Genomic DNA, 16,344 nt, shown 5'->3' on the forward strand with positions numbered 1-16,344 from the left:
TCAGCAGTTCACGGTGTTTCCATCCATTCATTTTCTGAAACCGCATGTCCTATTCAGGGTTACAGGGGTCTGGAGCTATGGTCCATAGGCACAAGGCAGAGAAGAACCCAGGATTGGACACCAAAATGCACATGTCATTTGGCAACCCCAATTATACCCAGTGTAAACCCCATGATGACAGAGGGAGAACATGCAAACTCCACACACGTGGAACCCTGGAAGGGACTTGAACTCAGGTCCCAGCGGCATGTGGAGACAGTGCTAACCACCATACCACCATGCTACCACTCATGGTATTTCTTAAAGGAAAAATGTGGAGGACAAACACTAGTAACAGAACTTCTTGCGAAGAAACTACAAAATCACTAAAGCTATGTAGGGGTGGTGAGTGGCTCACTGGGTCTGGACACTACCTGTTTTCGGAAAGTTACGGGGGTTTGAATCCCAGCGTCATAGAGGTATTTCACTGTTAGGGCCTTCAAGAAGGGCCGCGCCCCCTAACGGGTAACGGACTGTATCACCCTGCTTTCGGATCAAATCATCCACTAAAATTATGGAATGTCCCATTTACAGCACATGTTTCAAAGGAGTGTCTCCCAAAGCGAAGGTATCTACTAAGGCACCAGCATTGGAAAATGTAGCTTTACATTTGGCTGTTGGAGTGCAAAAAACCCACTGATGAATCAGAGTTTGACACAAACAGGAAACGTTCATTTCATCACCCTTGGGACTTTTTTTCTGGTGCTGTTGTTCTGGGAAAATGCGATTTTTAAAATTACCACCTGAGCATCTGAAATTCTTCCTCTAAATGCTACGGGCTCACGCATTTGGCATCGCGTCCATCGTTGTCATTAGAATGCGTCATAATCCTCAGATCATCTCCATTATCTCCACTGTGCTCAAACAGAAGAAGAGGGATTATTTACGCCTGAGAGTGCTTTGGATAATCTTTTCACGGAGGAATATCGTATGGATAAGGAAGGAATCCCCTCATCGAAAATCGAATAAAGAGAGGCCAGAATGAAGAATTCTTGGCAGAATATTAATTTATTCAGTTTTAGACAAAAGGCGATACATGTTGTGCTGTTTCCTTATATACAGTTTATACATTTTTATATATCTGTTATCAAGTAATTAAAACAACATCATCACCCAATGAATATTCAGAAATATGAAGTACATCTTCCCAGTTGCAATCTGATCGTTTGGCATTTTAAAAGTGTAGAAAAACATTCAATCTGGGAGAGCGTGTGATGAAATTCAAGTTTGTTTCGTCCACGGGTTAGGAGGGAATTTTTTGGAGAACATTTTCCAAGCAACTGAGACCTTTAGCCCATGCCAGACTGTCAACTCAATAGGAAACGGTAGACAATGGCGATTTTTTTTTCCTTTGTTACAAAAATGCAAGGAAACAAGGGCTTTACATTAATTTTGAGTTCACCGTCCAGAGAACGCCACCCTCATTCAGATCCATAGCTGGTCGCTGCTTGGGCCGGCAATCTTACTCAGAGACCTTGGAGCTGCTGTTCCACACACACGTACAGCCAACAGTGTATTTGTCCAGAAGTATAAAACAGGCCTCATCAATACATCGAATGTGAACGTTTTAAAGTTTGTCCTCAATCTGTCCCTCAGTTTTAGCTCTGAGAAAAAAGTAACGATGACAATAAATACCGCAGGAGCTGTGAATGCTGGGTAAATCCGCCCTCCTCCCACCTTCCTTATAAAGCGGCATGAATATCTTCATGCCTCAGCACTTTGTAGGTAATCCAGTAGAAGATGTTAAAGATTAGGAAACTCAGCGGGAAGACGGCCCGGGAGATGGTGTCGATCCGCTTCGCCCGGTCCACGAAGCGCTTGCGGACTGACTCACTGTCGTATGCCATCTGCATGGGGGGCGGTGGCTGGGGGGGCGTGAACATGGTGGTCCCCTCCATGGCTGAGCCATCCTTCACCTGTAGACAATGTCCCAGTCCATAGCCGCGGAAGTAGAAGCCGCGACTTTCCCGTACGAGATCATCCTCCTAAACGGAGAGGCAGACAGTGGGTTACCGGAAACCAGGTGCTGGATCCTGCAATACCAGAGTTTTGACCCAAAGGGTGTAGGTTCAGACGACGGGTGGGGGCAGGGGGTTAGAAAAGAATGTCAGAAATCTGCCCACATTAAGACTCCTGAGCAACCAGCAAAGCAATGAAATTTCAAGCTCATTTAAGAAATACTTTTTTTTTAAATAAAACAAATAATACACAGTAATTCTGCACAGAGCCTTAACTCTTCTTATTGCAGGCATTTGTCTAAATTTGAGCTTTGACGTGGTTATCAGCAGGCTAGGTTATCTGGACTTGGATTAGCTAGTGACATGGCTGTCTTAAGATTTGTCTATTTGATTACATGACTGGATACTTGTGGACCTGGTTACATGGATACCTGGAGACTTAGCTACCAAATCACAGAAGCCTCGTTTCCACCCCTGCAGTGCCGGTGCTGATGTCAGACTCTTCCCCGGTCTGGCACTGGTTCCGCGCGTTTCCACCACAAAAACACACAGAACTCCGCAGCACGGCACCACAGATAATCTGGGGCCAGAATGCGGCACCGCAACGTAAGTGAAAGTGGGAGCGGTTGGGAATAAGGTTACATCGCTTCTTTATTCTGAGAAAAACGATCTGCTGCTCAGATTGAATAATAAAGTATAAATATGGCAGGTCGAATAAATAAAAATTATGGCATCTGAGTGGCGAGGACATCATGGACCGGCAGCAAAGTCCAGTTTTTGCACGACTGCATGATCCTTAGAAGGACAGCAGTGAAACAGCAAGCGAGAACAAACTAAGACACGCAGCCTTTTCGGAGCCTTTGTGGAGACAAACGTGGATGTAGGCAGTAATGAAAGGGAGCAACGAGTTATACTCCGGAAATGTCCTTTTCGGTTCAGCAAAATAAATCCATAGATTAACCTTTACTTTACTTTCACTTCCGCCTAAGTAACATTTATGTTCGGTTCATTTTTCAAACTGGTAGAAACACAGGCTGGTTATCAAAAGGAACCAAGCGAGAACCAGCCCAGCACTGGCACCAGCACTGGAAACTCATATACCTGCTTACATGGATATCTGCAGCTTGTCTGCCTGGTTACATGGTTATTCAGAAACCTTACACGCCTGGCGATGTGGCTGACAGTCACTGTTCAGACTTCGGCCTTATTTTCCCTTCCTGCCCCATCCTATATGCTACCACGCATCCCACGGCCAGCTCCAGTGGAGCATCTCGCTACAGATAAGAGATCCTCCCCCTCTGGGCCGGCCGAGCAGGCTTTCCACTGGCCGATTGTGATTGTGGTGCAGCCCGTTTGTATGGTGGCGATGATCCCAGGCATTGTGAATATTACTTTATGCTTCAGGGGGTTTTTTAACTACCAAAGTAACCATGCAAGGCAAAAGGCTTTAGCAGGAACTCAGAATCATGGGGAGCCACCTTAAGATCATCAGCATTAACCTAAAAAAATAGTAATGACTCAACAGGAGAGATACCAGGGTCTAAGAGCTTAAAATGTACTTTAATGCTTCAAAAACCTATTATTAATCAGCTAGCTAATTACTATCCGGACAGGGTGGCTGATACACGCAGAGAATTGTTTTTTCTTATTTTTTTCTTAGGACTAGACACTGAGGTTTACCACTATTAATGAGTTGATGAATAGGGGTAACAGTGGAGCAATTTCTGAGAAGAATCCAGCGAATGTTCTAATATACGGACAGAAGGAGGTTCTGGTTTATCTCTTGGTTTGGATCAGACCATGGGACTGAAGAAAGAGTGGGAATGAAGTTTTCGGTGGGAATGTAAAGGAATAGAAGTGCTGGCTGTGCAGTGCCAATTTAGCCCTGTAGGGTGCAGCACTGAAGTGGGGCAGGTGGATCGGGTTCAAGGCTGGTTAGACCAGGAACTCTGCGGGAGCGGTGATGGTAGCAGACAGATAGGAGGCAATTAGACTGCTCAGCGCACATTGTTTCTTTCCTGTGGGCTGAAACCCACCCACTCCCTTCACCGTGGGCACATTTATATCCACTGTAATGAGGCATTTTATCCAGGTAGGTTCGGGGCTGTGTGTTCCAAATCCCAGCTGAGGAACTTCATATGAACTACCCATTACAGATGCACCCATGCTACATCCATGAACCCCTATCACCTACGCCCATCTCTGTTCGCAGGCCAAAGTATAAAGCTGCATTCAGTGAAGAGTGAGCAGCTCGGAATGAAAGACAGTCCTTCACCGAATGCTGACCTGTACTTCTCAGGACTATTGAAGATAAGGGACCTTCTCCAGCAGTAAGAGGCCTTCAGGGCAGATTTGCCCTCTCTCTCCATCACTGCTGTCCTCCACCTGCCTTGCCGTGTCTGTCTTGTTTCTGACATATATTAGCTGGTAACCCCTCCCCTGCTTTCCCTCACGCGGGGCCCATAGGTTACGAGAAAGCTGCAAACCAACGTGGGCTTCTGATTGGCTGTCAACAGCCCTAAGCAAATAACCACGCAAGAGGAAGAAAAAATATGAAGGTGCTATCAATAACGGCATTGTGAAAAAGAATGATTGTGATTTAGTGTTTTGTCAATCAACTCCAACAGCTGGCTCCATTTGAAACACAGCACCTCAGCTGTGGTGTTCCCATCCATTAGATTCCCCTTACTCTCTGTCAAGCATCGTCTCACATTCCCGCCGAGAGTCTTCCGTTGCCATGACATCGAGTAATGTACCTGTTTTTCCCCCCGAGGAAAGATGTGCCGTTAGGTGACCGCCATGGAATGGGGAGCGGATTTGGAGGTATGTCACGGAGATGAGCTACATCGGGAGAGGTGGTGTCTGAGCCCCAAGGTTGAAGCGGAGCTCCAGGGGGAGCAGCCAGCGAGACAACATCCACATGTCATAAGAGGGGCAGTATGCAGGAGCTGAATGTTGTACTTTTCTTCAGATGATGTTTAGAGAAGTCGGGGGAGGATCTGCGTTGGCGGGATATGTGAGTGCAGTGCATTGTGGGAGCACTGGGGGCCTCGGTAGTACGATTAACATTCCTATCGATCTGGATAGCTGCAGCGTGCTGGGAAGCCCCTCTGGCACGGGCTGCTGTAATCCTCGACCCTTAATCGGAACCCTCTAACCATCAGCGAGGACTGCGGCTGGATTGAGGAGGACTGCCTTTGGGAGGGGGGGGGGCTGGGCCTGACCTCTAGGGCTCTTTGGAGCACATGGCTCGTGCATCCACCTGAGCCGTTTCAAGTAAATACTAAATTCTGTGAGGGTGAGAGCAGGTGAGTAAAGGTGCACGTCCTGATTTTGCTGAATTCGACGTATCCCTGGATTAACAAGGGAGGGGCTTGTGTTTTCCTTCTGTCAATTCCACAGTGTTGTACATACATTTATATTTAAATATAAATATTAATGTTCTTAATTTTCACTGCTCTGTTCTTGCACTGTCCACTGACGATGCAAATTTCCCACTTGTGAAACTAATAAAGGATTATTTTACCTTATCTTTAACCAATCACAGTCTTCATTGTATGACATCATCGCATTAATTAAAAGCAGTGTTTTCTGTTATATGATGCCCATTTTATTATGGGACATTTGTCTACAAACAGACAAAACGTTACAAAAATTCTTGCTTGTCTGCAAAGGCTTACGGAGTGATGTACAAATGCATCTTCATTTCATGACGATAAAAATAAAAATATCAACAAGTTTTGAACCAGCAACCTTCCAGTCACAAGCGCAGAGGCTTAGCCACAGACCACTGGCACCCAAAAAGCTGAAAGCCTTGAGCTTGAAAACGAGAAAAAAAATAGACGAGTGTGGTGATGTCATATGATGAAGACAGTGATTGGTTACAAAAGAGAAATGCGAGCCCCTCCCATGCTGACCTGGGGACACAACAAACTCGGCAAAATCAGCATGTCCTAGTATGGGTACTTCCTCCACCCTATCCCTGAGGAAAGCTAAGAATGCACACTGGGTTTAGCTGAGAGTATGTGTGTGTTCGCTCTGGGTAAGAAACCCCGCTAGGTAAGTAAATAAAAATATAATCATCTCTTTTTGACAACCCAAGTCTCCGAAAGCTTGTTAGACAGAAGCTATGGCTAGCCTCCTGTGGAGAGTGTTTCATTTTCAACTCTAACATGCTCATTAATTACTGTTTTATCCTTTCATTTCCTCATTCCTATTGATTCCAGGACAGGAGAGGGACCACGGGGAATCTGGGCAAGATCTTCTGTCAGGACGGCAGTGCTTTACTTCTATCTGGGAAGTGGACCAGCCCTGTCAGCACTGCACAATGCCATACGCCAGGATTTCCTATCAGTCCTCGAGAGCTAGTGCTACAGAAAAATGCTGCCCCTTTAGATCACTGTCCAATGATCTGCATTACGCCTGGCAGACTGACCCAAACTGAATCTTAAAGTTTAATTCGCTAACATAACGAGGGCAGTGTTTTTAGGCTAAAGGATCCTAATCTGCCAGATGACTTGCCTGAGTATTTCTGTACCTGATAAGTTGATATAGTAGCTACATTCAGTTTAAGTCTGACTATGAGACCCTGACCCTAACCCTGGCCATAATCCTGACCCTAATCCTATCACTGACCCTAAATCTGACGCTAACCCTGACCCTAACCGTAACCCTAACCCTGACTCTAATCCTAACCCTGACCCTAACCATAACCCTAAACCTGACCCTAATCCTAAACCTAACTGTAACCATAACCATAAACCTGACCCTAACCCTGACCCAAACCCTGACCCTAATCCTAACCCAAAACCTAACTCTGACCCTAGCCGTAACCCTAACCCTGACCCTAATCCTAACCCTAACCCTAATCCTAACCCTAACCGTAACCAAAACAAACCCAAAGACCTATCCTATCCCTTGGCTCTGTGTGTAAAGTTCCACTGTCCTCACCAAATGTACCAGTGTCTATGCTCGAGTACGTCCCAAAGCAAAATAAATCGACTGATATTCAGGTGGTGTTTCTTGAGGAACATTTATCACCCTATTCCTTCTGGGAAAAGAGTCGTGAAATTGCTCCAGGGGTAGCTTCCCCCAGCAGCTTAGCCCTTTGCAGACAGTGTGCCAGCTTGGGGGCTTAGGGGAGCAATGCAGGCTCAGGTTCTCACCATCCTCTGTCTCCGCTGCTTCTTACGCAGCCGGATGAATTCCTTGTGCTGCCGCGAGACGAAGTTGACCGCGGCGTACTCCAGGAGCGCGGCGAACACGAAGAGCAGGCAGACAGCCATCCAGATGTCGATGGCCTTCACGTAGGACACCTGCAGGAAGCCTCTGTGTTATTGTACACTCATAACCGGCCCCCCGCCCGGCCGGAGCTGAGAAGCTTACTGAATCTTTCCTTCACCTTAGGCAGGGAGGCCCGCGACCCAGAGCTCTGCGTTGTCATGGTAAGCACTGTGGTGATTCCCAGGCCAACTCGTGCTGGTGCGGCATCCATGTTGATCCAGAAGGAGACCCAGGACAGGATGACGATGAGCAGGCTGGGGATGTACATCTGGATCAGGTAATATCCCATCTGTCGCTCCAGGTGGAACTTCACCTCGATGCAGGTGAATTTGCCTGAGGTCAGAGGAACCATAGAGGGTGAAAGAGGGGCCATAATTGAATCATGACTGGAGTTAGAATGTAGTAAGACCCCCCAGAGTCTATCGGTGGCCAGCTGTCGTCCCACAAAGCCTCACCTGTGTTATAGTGTTTGGTACAATAGCCCAAATCTTTCTCCTCTTTCAGTACAAACTGTGGCAGCATCAGATCCTCAGCCACCTGCACGGGCGCAATGTCCAGCCACTCAAAGATGAGGTCATTCATGGTGTAGCCAACTGAAAGAAGGAGGGAGAGAAGGGTGGGGGGAGGTAGGAGAGAAGAACAGGTACCGCCGTCATTCAAACAGCCGCGGATGTGCGAGTCTCACGAAGCTCTCAGCATGACACGTCACAGATGGGGAAATATGGATGTTCACACGAGGCATAGGTCTCCAGGCTCAGGTGCTCCGTGGTCACAGATGTTTGGGGGGGGGGGGGACAAACGCAGCACGTCACTGTGGAATCCGGAAACGGACAGCTGCCAGTGCTACAGCGCGCTAACCCTGACATGCTAATTGCGTTCAGCGCGCGGCGCCACCACGCGTCCCCCACTCCTCATGCTCTCCAAGCGCGTGGCAAACGAAAATAAATGCCGGGTCCATTAAAAATGCATAAAGCATGCTATAACGCCGCTGGATGCTTGACACATTTGAATAATACTGATGTCTCCCCGAGTCTCTGGGGGCTCCACGTTCCAAAGACATCAATTATTCAGGACATCCGTGCCCCTCCGCCGCCGCCCCCCCCCCCCCCCCCCCCCCCCAACTAGCAGCCAGAGAACAACAAAACCCGCAAAAAAATGAGCATGTTTTGCTCCTCAAAGCTCCCCTTTCAAAGGACCAAATAAATTATTTCACGCGACCTTAAAAAATGTTTGTTTTGCGACACCACAAAGCCAATGGGATCCTGATGTATTACAGGTCTGGCAAAGGGTGATTTGACTCATTGTGAAGACCATTAGCTAATGACAACAGCCCATTTTTTGGGCAAATACGTGATGCAGCAATACAGCTGCTGTTTCTCTGGGTCAGTTTTGGCTGATAAACTTTGATGCAGATAAGGCTCCGAAAAGCACAGAAATACAGATTAGGAACCCAAGTCCTCCTGCTGGAGGATGAGATTTGCAGTTTAAAATTTACTAAACTTTCATTGGCTCTGGTACAGGTTGATGTAAATATAGTTCCCAGACATCATACCTGAAAGAACTTCGGCGACCTTCAGAGGGTCATGGACTCGTAAATCTGATCGCATCAGAGTGTTTATGATGCAGGCGGTGGGGTGGCTCTGTAGGATAGCAGCCTGTGCCACAAGGTCGCTGGTTTGAATCCTGCCACGCCACTTTTGAGCCCTAGAAGAATACCCTTAACCCAAAAAACACGGCTCCAGGTGTTCCAAAAATGTCCGAGTCTGAGCTCAGACCTGAAGCTTTGCTCTCACCTATCACAGGACAGCAAAATCACAACACTGACGTGCACCAAGATGGCAACACAGCCACACAGCAAGACCTAGCGTTTGTCCGCATTTTGTTAATAAGTGCTTGTCTACCTAGCATGCAAAGAACAGGTAAACCCGACAAGTCTTTCTGGACGTTAAACATCGATGCAAAGACGGCATGTTTTACTTTGTTTCTAACTACTTTGAACTCTTGGAGATCACCAGGATAATGTGAATTTTTGTAACAGCTCTTCCGACACCAGAGGCGGAGGCAGGGGAGATGGGGAGGCCTTGACCCCCCATTGGTTATCTCTACCAAGCATCTTCCTTACTAACACATGGGCTCTGGTACACAAAATGGACAAGTTTCGACTCCGGATTACGGAGAAAACGCAACATCACGATTTTTTCAGAAACATGACTATACAATAATGTACCAGACAGCATCATTAAGCTGCAGGGACTCCATGCCTTTGGTACTGACAACAGCTAAGGACACTGGCAGAGCTACAAGCAGAGGTTTGTATATCTACATTAAGAAAACTTGGTGCACAGATTCTACTATGACTTGGAGACACTGTTCTGTCGATCTGGAATAGCTGATGAACAAGTTAAGAATCTTTCAACAGAAAGGGCAGGTTGAGAGGGGGGTGTATTGTTCCCAAACACCTGACTGTGCGGCTGGGCCTGACAAGGTGACCTCACCCTTACGAAGCTTTCAGACACGTTACCTCTGGGGTCACAGCAGAGCACTTTGAGTAATCAGAAGTAATTACAGGCTGGTAATAGGCTCTCCGGGCAGAGGGTCAGCTTTATTGCACACTGATGTCCCTCACCAGGTATGGTGAGGAGTAATAGTAGTCAGCTGAAATTGAATTACAGTATCCTTGTTCAGCAAGGAGCAGGAAGGTGTGTTTGGATACATAAATGCTGATAAATGGCATTAAGGCCCTAGCTCAACAGCCCAATGATGAAGTCACTCTGTTGACCCCAGGATTTGAACCAGCAACCACCTGTTCACAGGGACACCATCCTAACTCACCAAGCCGCACAATGCCCCCCATAATTTCCACATACATCTAATGCTTTTTCTCCTGTATTGATTTGCCTTCAAGGAGTAGGCAAAATAAATCACAGCCCCCCACGTCCTGCATGAAGATGTCTCACTCTGAATGTAAACAGTTACTGGAGGATGGACCAGCCAATCAGAGAGAGGCAGAATGGGGTCTATGAGCCTGGGGGACGGGCCAGCCAATCAGAGAGAAGGCACAATGGGGTATGTGAGCCCGGAGCTCCGGAAAACAGCTGCTGTTCGGAGATGGAGGGTGGCCCGCTCTGCCTCGATGAAGACGGGGGGGCAGGGGCAGGGGCGGGGGCCAGGGGGGTAATAAAAGGAGCACAAAATGAAAGTTTCATTATTGATATGCTGGAAATTGTTTTGGAAAGCAGAGATGCCTTGAGAGCTGGAATCTGGAAACGGCTGAGTACAAACCCGGAAATACTGCGTATTTATCCCTGTTCTCCTGACTGATTCTCCCACTAAAATAGATGCATATGTTACGCGGAGCATTTTATTGTGTTTTGTGATCCATGCCCCCTCCCTGTGCCTGTAGTTCAGTTACACATGCTGCATTTATAATGACCTTTACTAGGTATGGGGATGAATTTTCGGCTTTTCAATTCAATTCAATTTATTTTTGCATTGTGCATTTTCACAGCATTACATTGTCTCAACGCACTTTACCCCAAAGCCAGTTCTGCTAAACCGGTCCAAGTGACAAGGATCCCTTGGATATTTAACATTATTTTTACTGCCAGTGAATGACAACAGGCTTTGTTGCAAACCAGCAGTATGGTGATTGGGAGATGGTGGGGGGTGGATAGACAGAGAAGGACGAAAAGCAAGTAAGCAACTCACAGCTCTCGAGCTGCATGGTGCAGGTCTGAATATCCATCGGAAAATTCTTCAAGTCCATAGGACAGGACAGGATGAGAGTCAGCCTGAGTCAGACGGCCAGAGGGAAAGAAAGGGGGGGTACCGAGGGGGTTGAGAGAGAGAGAGGGGGGGGGATTGCATTACAATACACAGCAAGAAAGAGTGACGAATGAAGAAGAATAGGGACAGAGGCAGAGAGGTCCGGGCACAAGCGGAAATGCAGAAAAGCAGGAGAGGACGTGTGACTGTAAATTACTGAGATGTTTCATTTCATACTAGCCTCCAAGTAAGAGAACAGGATAATAGTGCCTCCACCAACACCACCCCCCCAGATGAGATAGTGTATTAGAAAAGAGGCTGTGAGTTACAGTCCTGAGTGCTCTGCACTACTGTAACAGCAGACTAATTGTGTGTTGGGCTTTCAGAGTACCAGGGGTGGGGGGGGAGTGAGGCATGGGTGCGGCGTGGAGGGGGGGAGGGCCTGAGGCAGGATTATTAAGGAGTTTGGGCAGAGAGAGCTGTATAATTATCAGCAGTAAAGTTCAGCTGTCAGAAGATACCACCATTACGGGCATAAGTGACCACCGATTGCAGCCGCAACTGACCGGCGTCACACTCCCATGTCCCTCACAAATTCCGGCGAAAAGCTACACTGGCTAGAGGTCTCAAAGTTTTTAACTGAATAACCATCAGGAGGAGCACTGATATCCTCCGGAGAATGGTGTCGAAAACATTCACCTCGTGAAGCCCACCTGCCCAGTGGGCTTCGTTAACGAAGCAGAGGTGGCAGCTTTTCAGAATAAACGATGCAGGACAGGAATGCATTGGACGCCATGCCACCCAGCCTATCGGTTCAGGTGTGAAGACTAGCAGGGAGTGATGTCAGGCAGCACGTGGTACCTGATGCTATACAGCACGTTCCCGTTCTGGAAGATACGCAGCAGCTTGTTGTCGGTAGTGACCTCGTGGAAGTTGGCTCCCTTCTCGTTGGCAAAAAACAGGTCGGGCTTCCAGATGGAGTCCAACATGGAGGGGTCCAAATCCAGGGAAGCGTCCGGGTACTCGCTGTAAGCCAGCCGTGGGTCGTTCCACTGCTGCCGCAGGAACACGTTGAGCCGGTAGTCCTGCGACATAGTGGATGGCACGAGCTTGTCATGACAGGTGGGGGGGACACTGGAGGTCATGCGTCACTGCTGAACCTTCACCCTTGATTAAGTGTCATGTGCTTTTGTTTAGAGTGACTTACAGGTCTGTAGCAATTGTACACCAGACAAAGATCTTCAAAACAAACATATAATCAGAAAGTGCAGTGCAGAGTGCTACCTGTGATATACTGACTATTCCTATATTTCCACATCGCAGTAAAACTAACATCACTGTACAGTATGCATCTGATAACAGATTCAAACTTCTCTCCGTCATTGGCCTGGTAACAGAAAACCACAACAGCTAAAACTAATCAAAATTATTAATCCTCAGAAAAAAATCTCTGCATCAAAAATCTTTGGGTAGTGGTGACATTTTTGCTGGAACGTATATCCACGTACATCCCAGAAGCGCTCGTTCAATGCAGGGTGGCCGAGAGCCAGGAGGCATGCGATCCAAGGCACTGAACGCCCTGAATGGGATGTCAGTCCCACTGAGGGCCATTTAGCAACAACAATCCACCTTAACCACATGCCAGTGGATGGAGGGAAGACAATGGAGTACCCCCACCCCAAGCAAGTGAAACCCCCAGGCACTGCTCCAGCTGGGAAGTGAATGAAAATAAACTGAAATGTAATAAAGAAGCTAAGATTACTGCACTTTGATGGGCACCTTTCTCAAGCCACAACCAAACTTTGGAACAAAGGTTTGAGTGATGCGTTAATTACTGCTCATCTGACTGTATTGCGTAACTATATAACTTTTACGCCGTCTTGAGGTATACTCGAGCCCTGTCAGAGGGCTAATAGCAGTTTCCCAGCAACACTTGCACCACTCGCTGCCATTATATACTGACTAAGGTCTTTCAAAAGCATGGAGGACACCCTGCATTATTTCTTTCTATCCTTCCACACTCCCCCATTTAATTACAGAGCAGACAGTTAATTATCATCATGTCACCACAGCTGCTCATCTCATTAGATATCTATGGTGACCAGCTCCAAAGGAGGGGACCCAGGGAATACATGTATAAGAGGTATGGTCTAGCACATTTGGTCCTGATATGCTAATCCCGAGCAAGCCCTTCATTGTGCTCGGGTGACTGTGAGGAAGGTGAGCCAGGTGTGTTGATGACAAATTGAGAGTGCTTGGCCAACTGGAAGGTAGCACTGGGCCAAAGCCTCAAAACTGGAGAGAGCTTATAATTCCAGTCTGACACTATATTCCAAATAAGACAAATGTTCTCATGCTGTGCTGGTTCTACGGAAGAGTGGCCTGAAAATCCACTGTGGCACAACAGGAGATTTGCCAGCTTATGATTTAACCAGAGCAGGAAGCCAAGAAAACAGTGTCTCTCCTATGAGTTCGTCGACGTCATTTTCTCCCACCCAGATGTTTCCCGGGTGACGTAGGTGTGTGCCTTTGCGTCTTCCCTCTGAAACACGGCGGTGAGCAAAGCTGGTGGCTTCCAGATCCCGTAATTGGTAGCTAACAGATGCACTGATTTTGCCCCAATTAATGGCACCCATCTGGATGCAGTATAAACGTCAAAAGCAAAGCAGAGTTTCAGAGCTCACTCCCGCATGGGCGTCTTACCATCGTCGTTTCAGTGATGGATCCAAAGCTGTTGATAAAAATGTTGCAGGTGACATTCACTGGAGGTCCTGCATAAGGAAAAACAGGCATTTTTACAGATTGTATCATGATGTGCAAATGTATACAACATCAGTAAATGAGGTGCAACTCTATCAACATGTCATATTAAATAGTCATGAATCTAATTTTTAGAGAAAAAGGATAGGACCGAGGACAGAGCCATGGGGAACACCCTGACACTGCACTCAACAAACAATTTTCCGATTAAAAGCTTACGAACAAGTGCAGGTGATGTAGTCATGCTTCCAACAGCCAGGATAAGTTTATTACCTACTTTATAAAACTACAACTAATTAGCATATATCATACTGTGCCGTTTCCTTTCCTTCCAAAACTTAAAGCATCAGGATTTAGTTGGCATCATAAAAAATTCGAGGTTTATATGCTTCTGAACTTGGATATTATGAGTTTAATCAATTAGGAATGAAACCTGACTGAAGGGGGCAGATGGAAATGTACTCATGGGTGAGGCCATCGCTACAGGAGAGGATTTTAATCAGGTAGAAAAATGGTATCGTAGACTAATCGGATTAGCTCTCCCTCTAATCAGTGAGATGAATGTGTGGATTAAACACACGCCTCTTTACCAGCCATGATTATCTGCAACAAAGGCAGACTGGCTCCCATCTCTTTGAGAAATCCTGCAGTGTAATATTTCAGAATCGTCAACTGCAGAGAGTACAGAGGGTTCTATGCATAAGGCCATCAAAGGTTATGATCACACTCATAAACCTTCAAAAATAAGGCAGTGAATCTTGTCACTTATGAATCAGTTCACAATAAGTTATGCACATTTAAAACCAGCAGCAGAGACCTAAACCATAAACCACAGTCTAAATCAGTGGTATTCATACATTTTTTGGACAGGTCCCCTGTAGGGCTGATATATTTCTCCTAATCCACCCCCCCCCCCCCTCACACACACACACACACACACACACACACACGTAAGGTATACCTATCCTTATGGGGCCGGCTCATTTACTTCTATGGGAAAAATGCTAATGCTAACTATGACAACCTTAACCCCCACCCTGCCCTAACCATAACCATAAGTAACCAAGCAAAATACAAGAGTTTTTGCATTTTTAACTTTTTCAAAGCAGTCACAGATTTTTATACAATAGAGTTTCCTGGTCCCCATAAGGGAAAAAAACAGATATTTATCACGTTATGGGGACATTGTGTCCCCATAAGGACAGGTATACCCACTCACACACACACACACACACACACACAAAATTGTATTCCAGATATGTTGTCATATTTTCTGTCTCTACTCGTTTTAGGTGTTGCGTTGCCATCACATTGTACTTAACACCACAAGCAGCTAGAAATTTCTCCATAGTGCCTCTGAATAAGTAAGCATTAACTGAACAACTTTTCTATACTATAAACTTTTGTCATATTACTAGTTGTAACAGTTTTATGTATTCAGTATGCGGCGTCTGTCTATTTTACTCAGTTTGATCATTTCAATTTGTTAGCGTCATATAATGTGCTCCCATTATGTTTCATATTTACGAAGGTTGCAATTTCGAAATAGATCTGTCCCCAGCTCAACCCCATCCCCTGCTCCTTCCCCACACAGTTCTACTTTTTTCCCTGCTCCTCCCTGCAAATCCGTTACACTGCACCAAGGTGGGCCTGCCCTACAATTTATATCCATCTGGTCTAATGATACGGCCTTTTGCATGGTCAACTGAACTGTACAGACACAGTATTATCCACAAAACAGAAGAGTCCTAACAAATTTTTTTTATATTATTACATTACTTGTTAAAATGGGCTTTGTAGCTTCGCTCAGCTGCCTAAATAGCAGAGCTGAAAAACTCAGTTATTTATCTCCACGCTTCAGTTCCGTCCTCACAATTATAACACTATTCCCAGAACTGTAAACGCATTTCTTGTCATTTCATTCATATCACAGATTGGTTGCACCATTTGAGCTGACACTTAGACATAATATGCATTGCTAAACCACAAAGTCACACCGTGCACTCATTCCGCAAACACTAGTGCCAAATTAATAAACATCAGGTGCTATAACTTAAGATATGTCAGAACACAGTGCTCCAGTAGCCATTAGCAAGAGCAGATAATGGAATAGGCCTGCCTTGAATGTAGCCTGGGGGTGATCGGGGGCCCCTATTGGCCATCTAGTTTATTATTTTTTCGAAGTGATCCTTAATCTTTGATGTAGTTGATTGGGAGTTGGTAATTAGTTAAGGCTGAATGAGGAGACCAATTCTAAATGTATCTCTTTTTATATGATTGCTTATTTTATAGTATGTATAATCATGGTCTGTTTCTGCTACATGGAGTCTGTCTTTATCAAAAATGCATAGAAGAAAACATGTTAATGGCAAGAACTTGCTTTATTTTCTTTCGGAATTTGCCTCTCTCTGTACAGTTATCTGTGATCTCTGCTATCTATAGTAAATGCACATTGTGGATGCTTTTGACACACACTGGATCCGAGGGTAATGTGTTATAGTTACCGCCACTGGGATGTGTTTATCCAGTGAGGCCTCTT

General features: G+C 46.1%; 1 protein-coding gene across 1 annotated transcript in view; it reads right to left on the reverse strand.

Annotated features, from left to right (window-relative positions):
* Window positions 1-1,028: 1,028 nt before the first annotated feature.
* glra4a (glycine receptor, alpha 4a) overlaps window positions 1,029-16,344 on the reverse strand; it is a 40,496-nt gene continuing 25,180 nt past the window's right edge. The window contains exons 3-9 of the mRNA XM_049029879.1: window positions 13,749-13,816; window positions 11,907-12,130; window positions 10,989-11,071; window positions 7,736-7,873; window positions 7,399-7,613; window positions 7,163-7,312; window positions 1,029-2,024 (exon numbers count right to left, since the gene is read on the reverse strand). Coding sequence (XP_048885836.1) covers window positions 1,722-2,024; window positions 7,163-7,312; window positions 7,399-7,613; window positions 7,736-7,873; window positions 10,989-11,071; window positions 11,907-12,130; window positions 13,749-13,816 — 1,181 coding nt within the window. The 3' untranslated portion in view covers window positions 1,029-1,721. The remainder of the gene's footprint in view (window positions 2,025-7,162; window positions 7,313-7,398; window positions 7,614-7,735; window positions 7,874-10,988; window positions 11,072-11,906; window positions 12,131-13,748; window positions 13,817-16,344) is intronic.

This window comes from Brienomyrus brachyistius, chromosome 10, assembly GCF_023856365.1.
Source record: "Brienomyrus brachyistius isolate T26 chromosome 10, BBRACH_0.4, whole genome shotgun sequence".
In the NCBI taxonomy this organism is placed as follows: Eukaryota; Metazoa; Chordata; class Actinopteri; order Osteoglossiformes; family Mormyridae; genus Brienomyrus; species Brienomyrus brachyistius.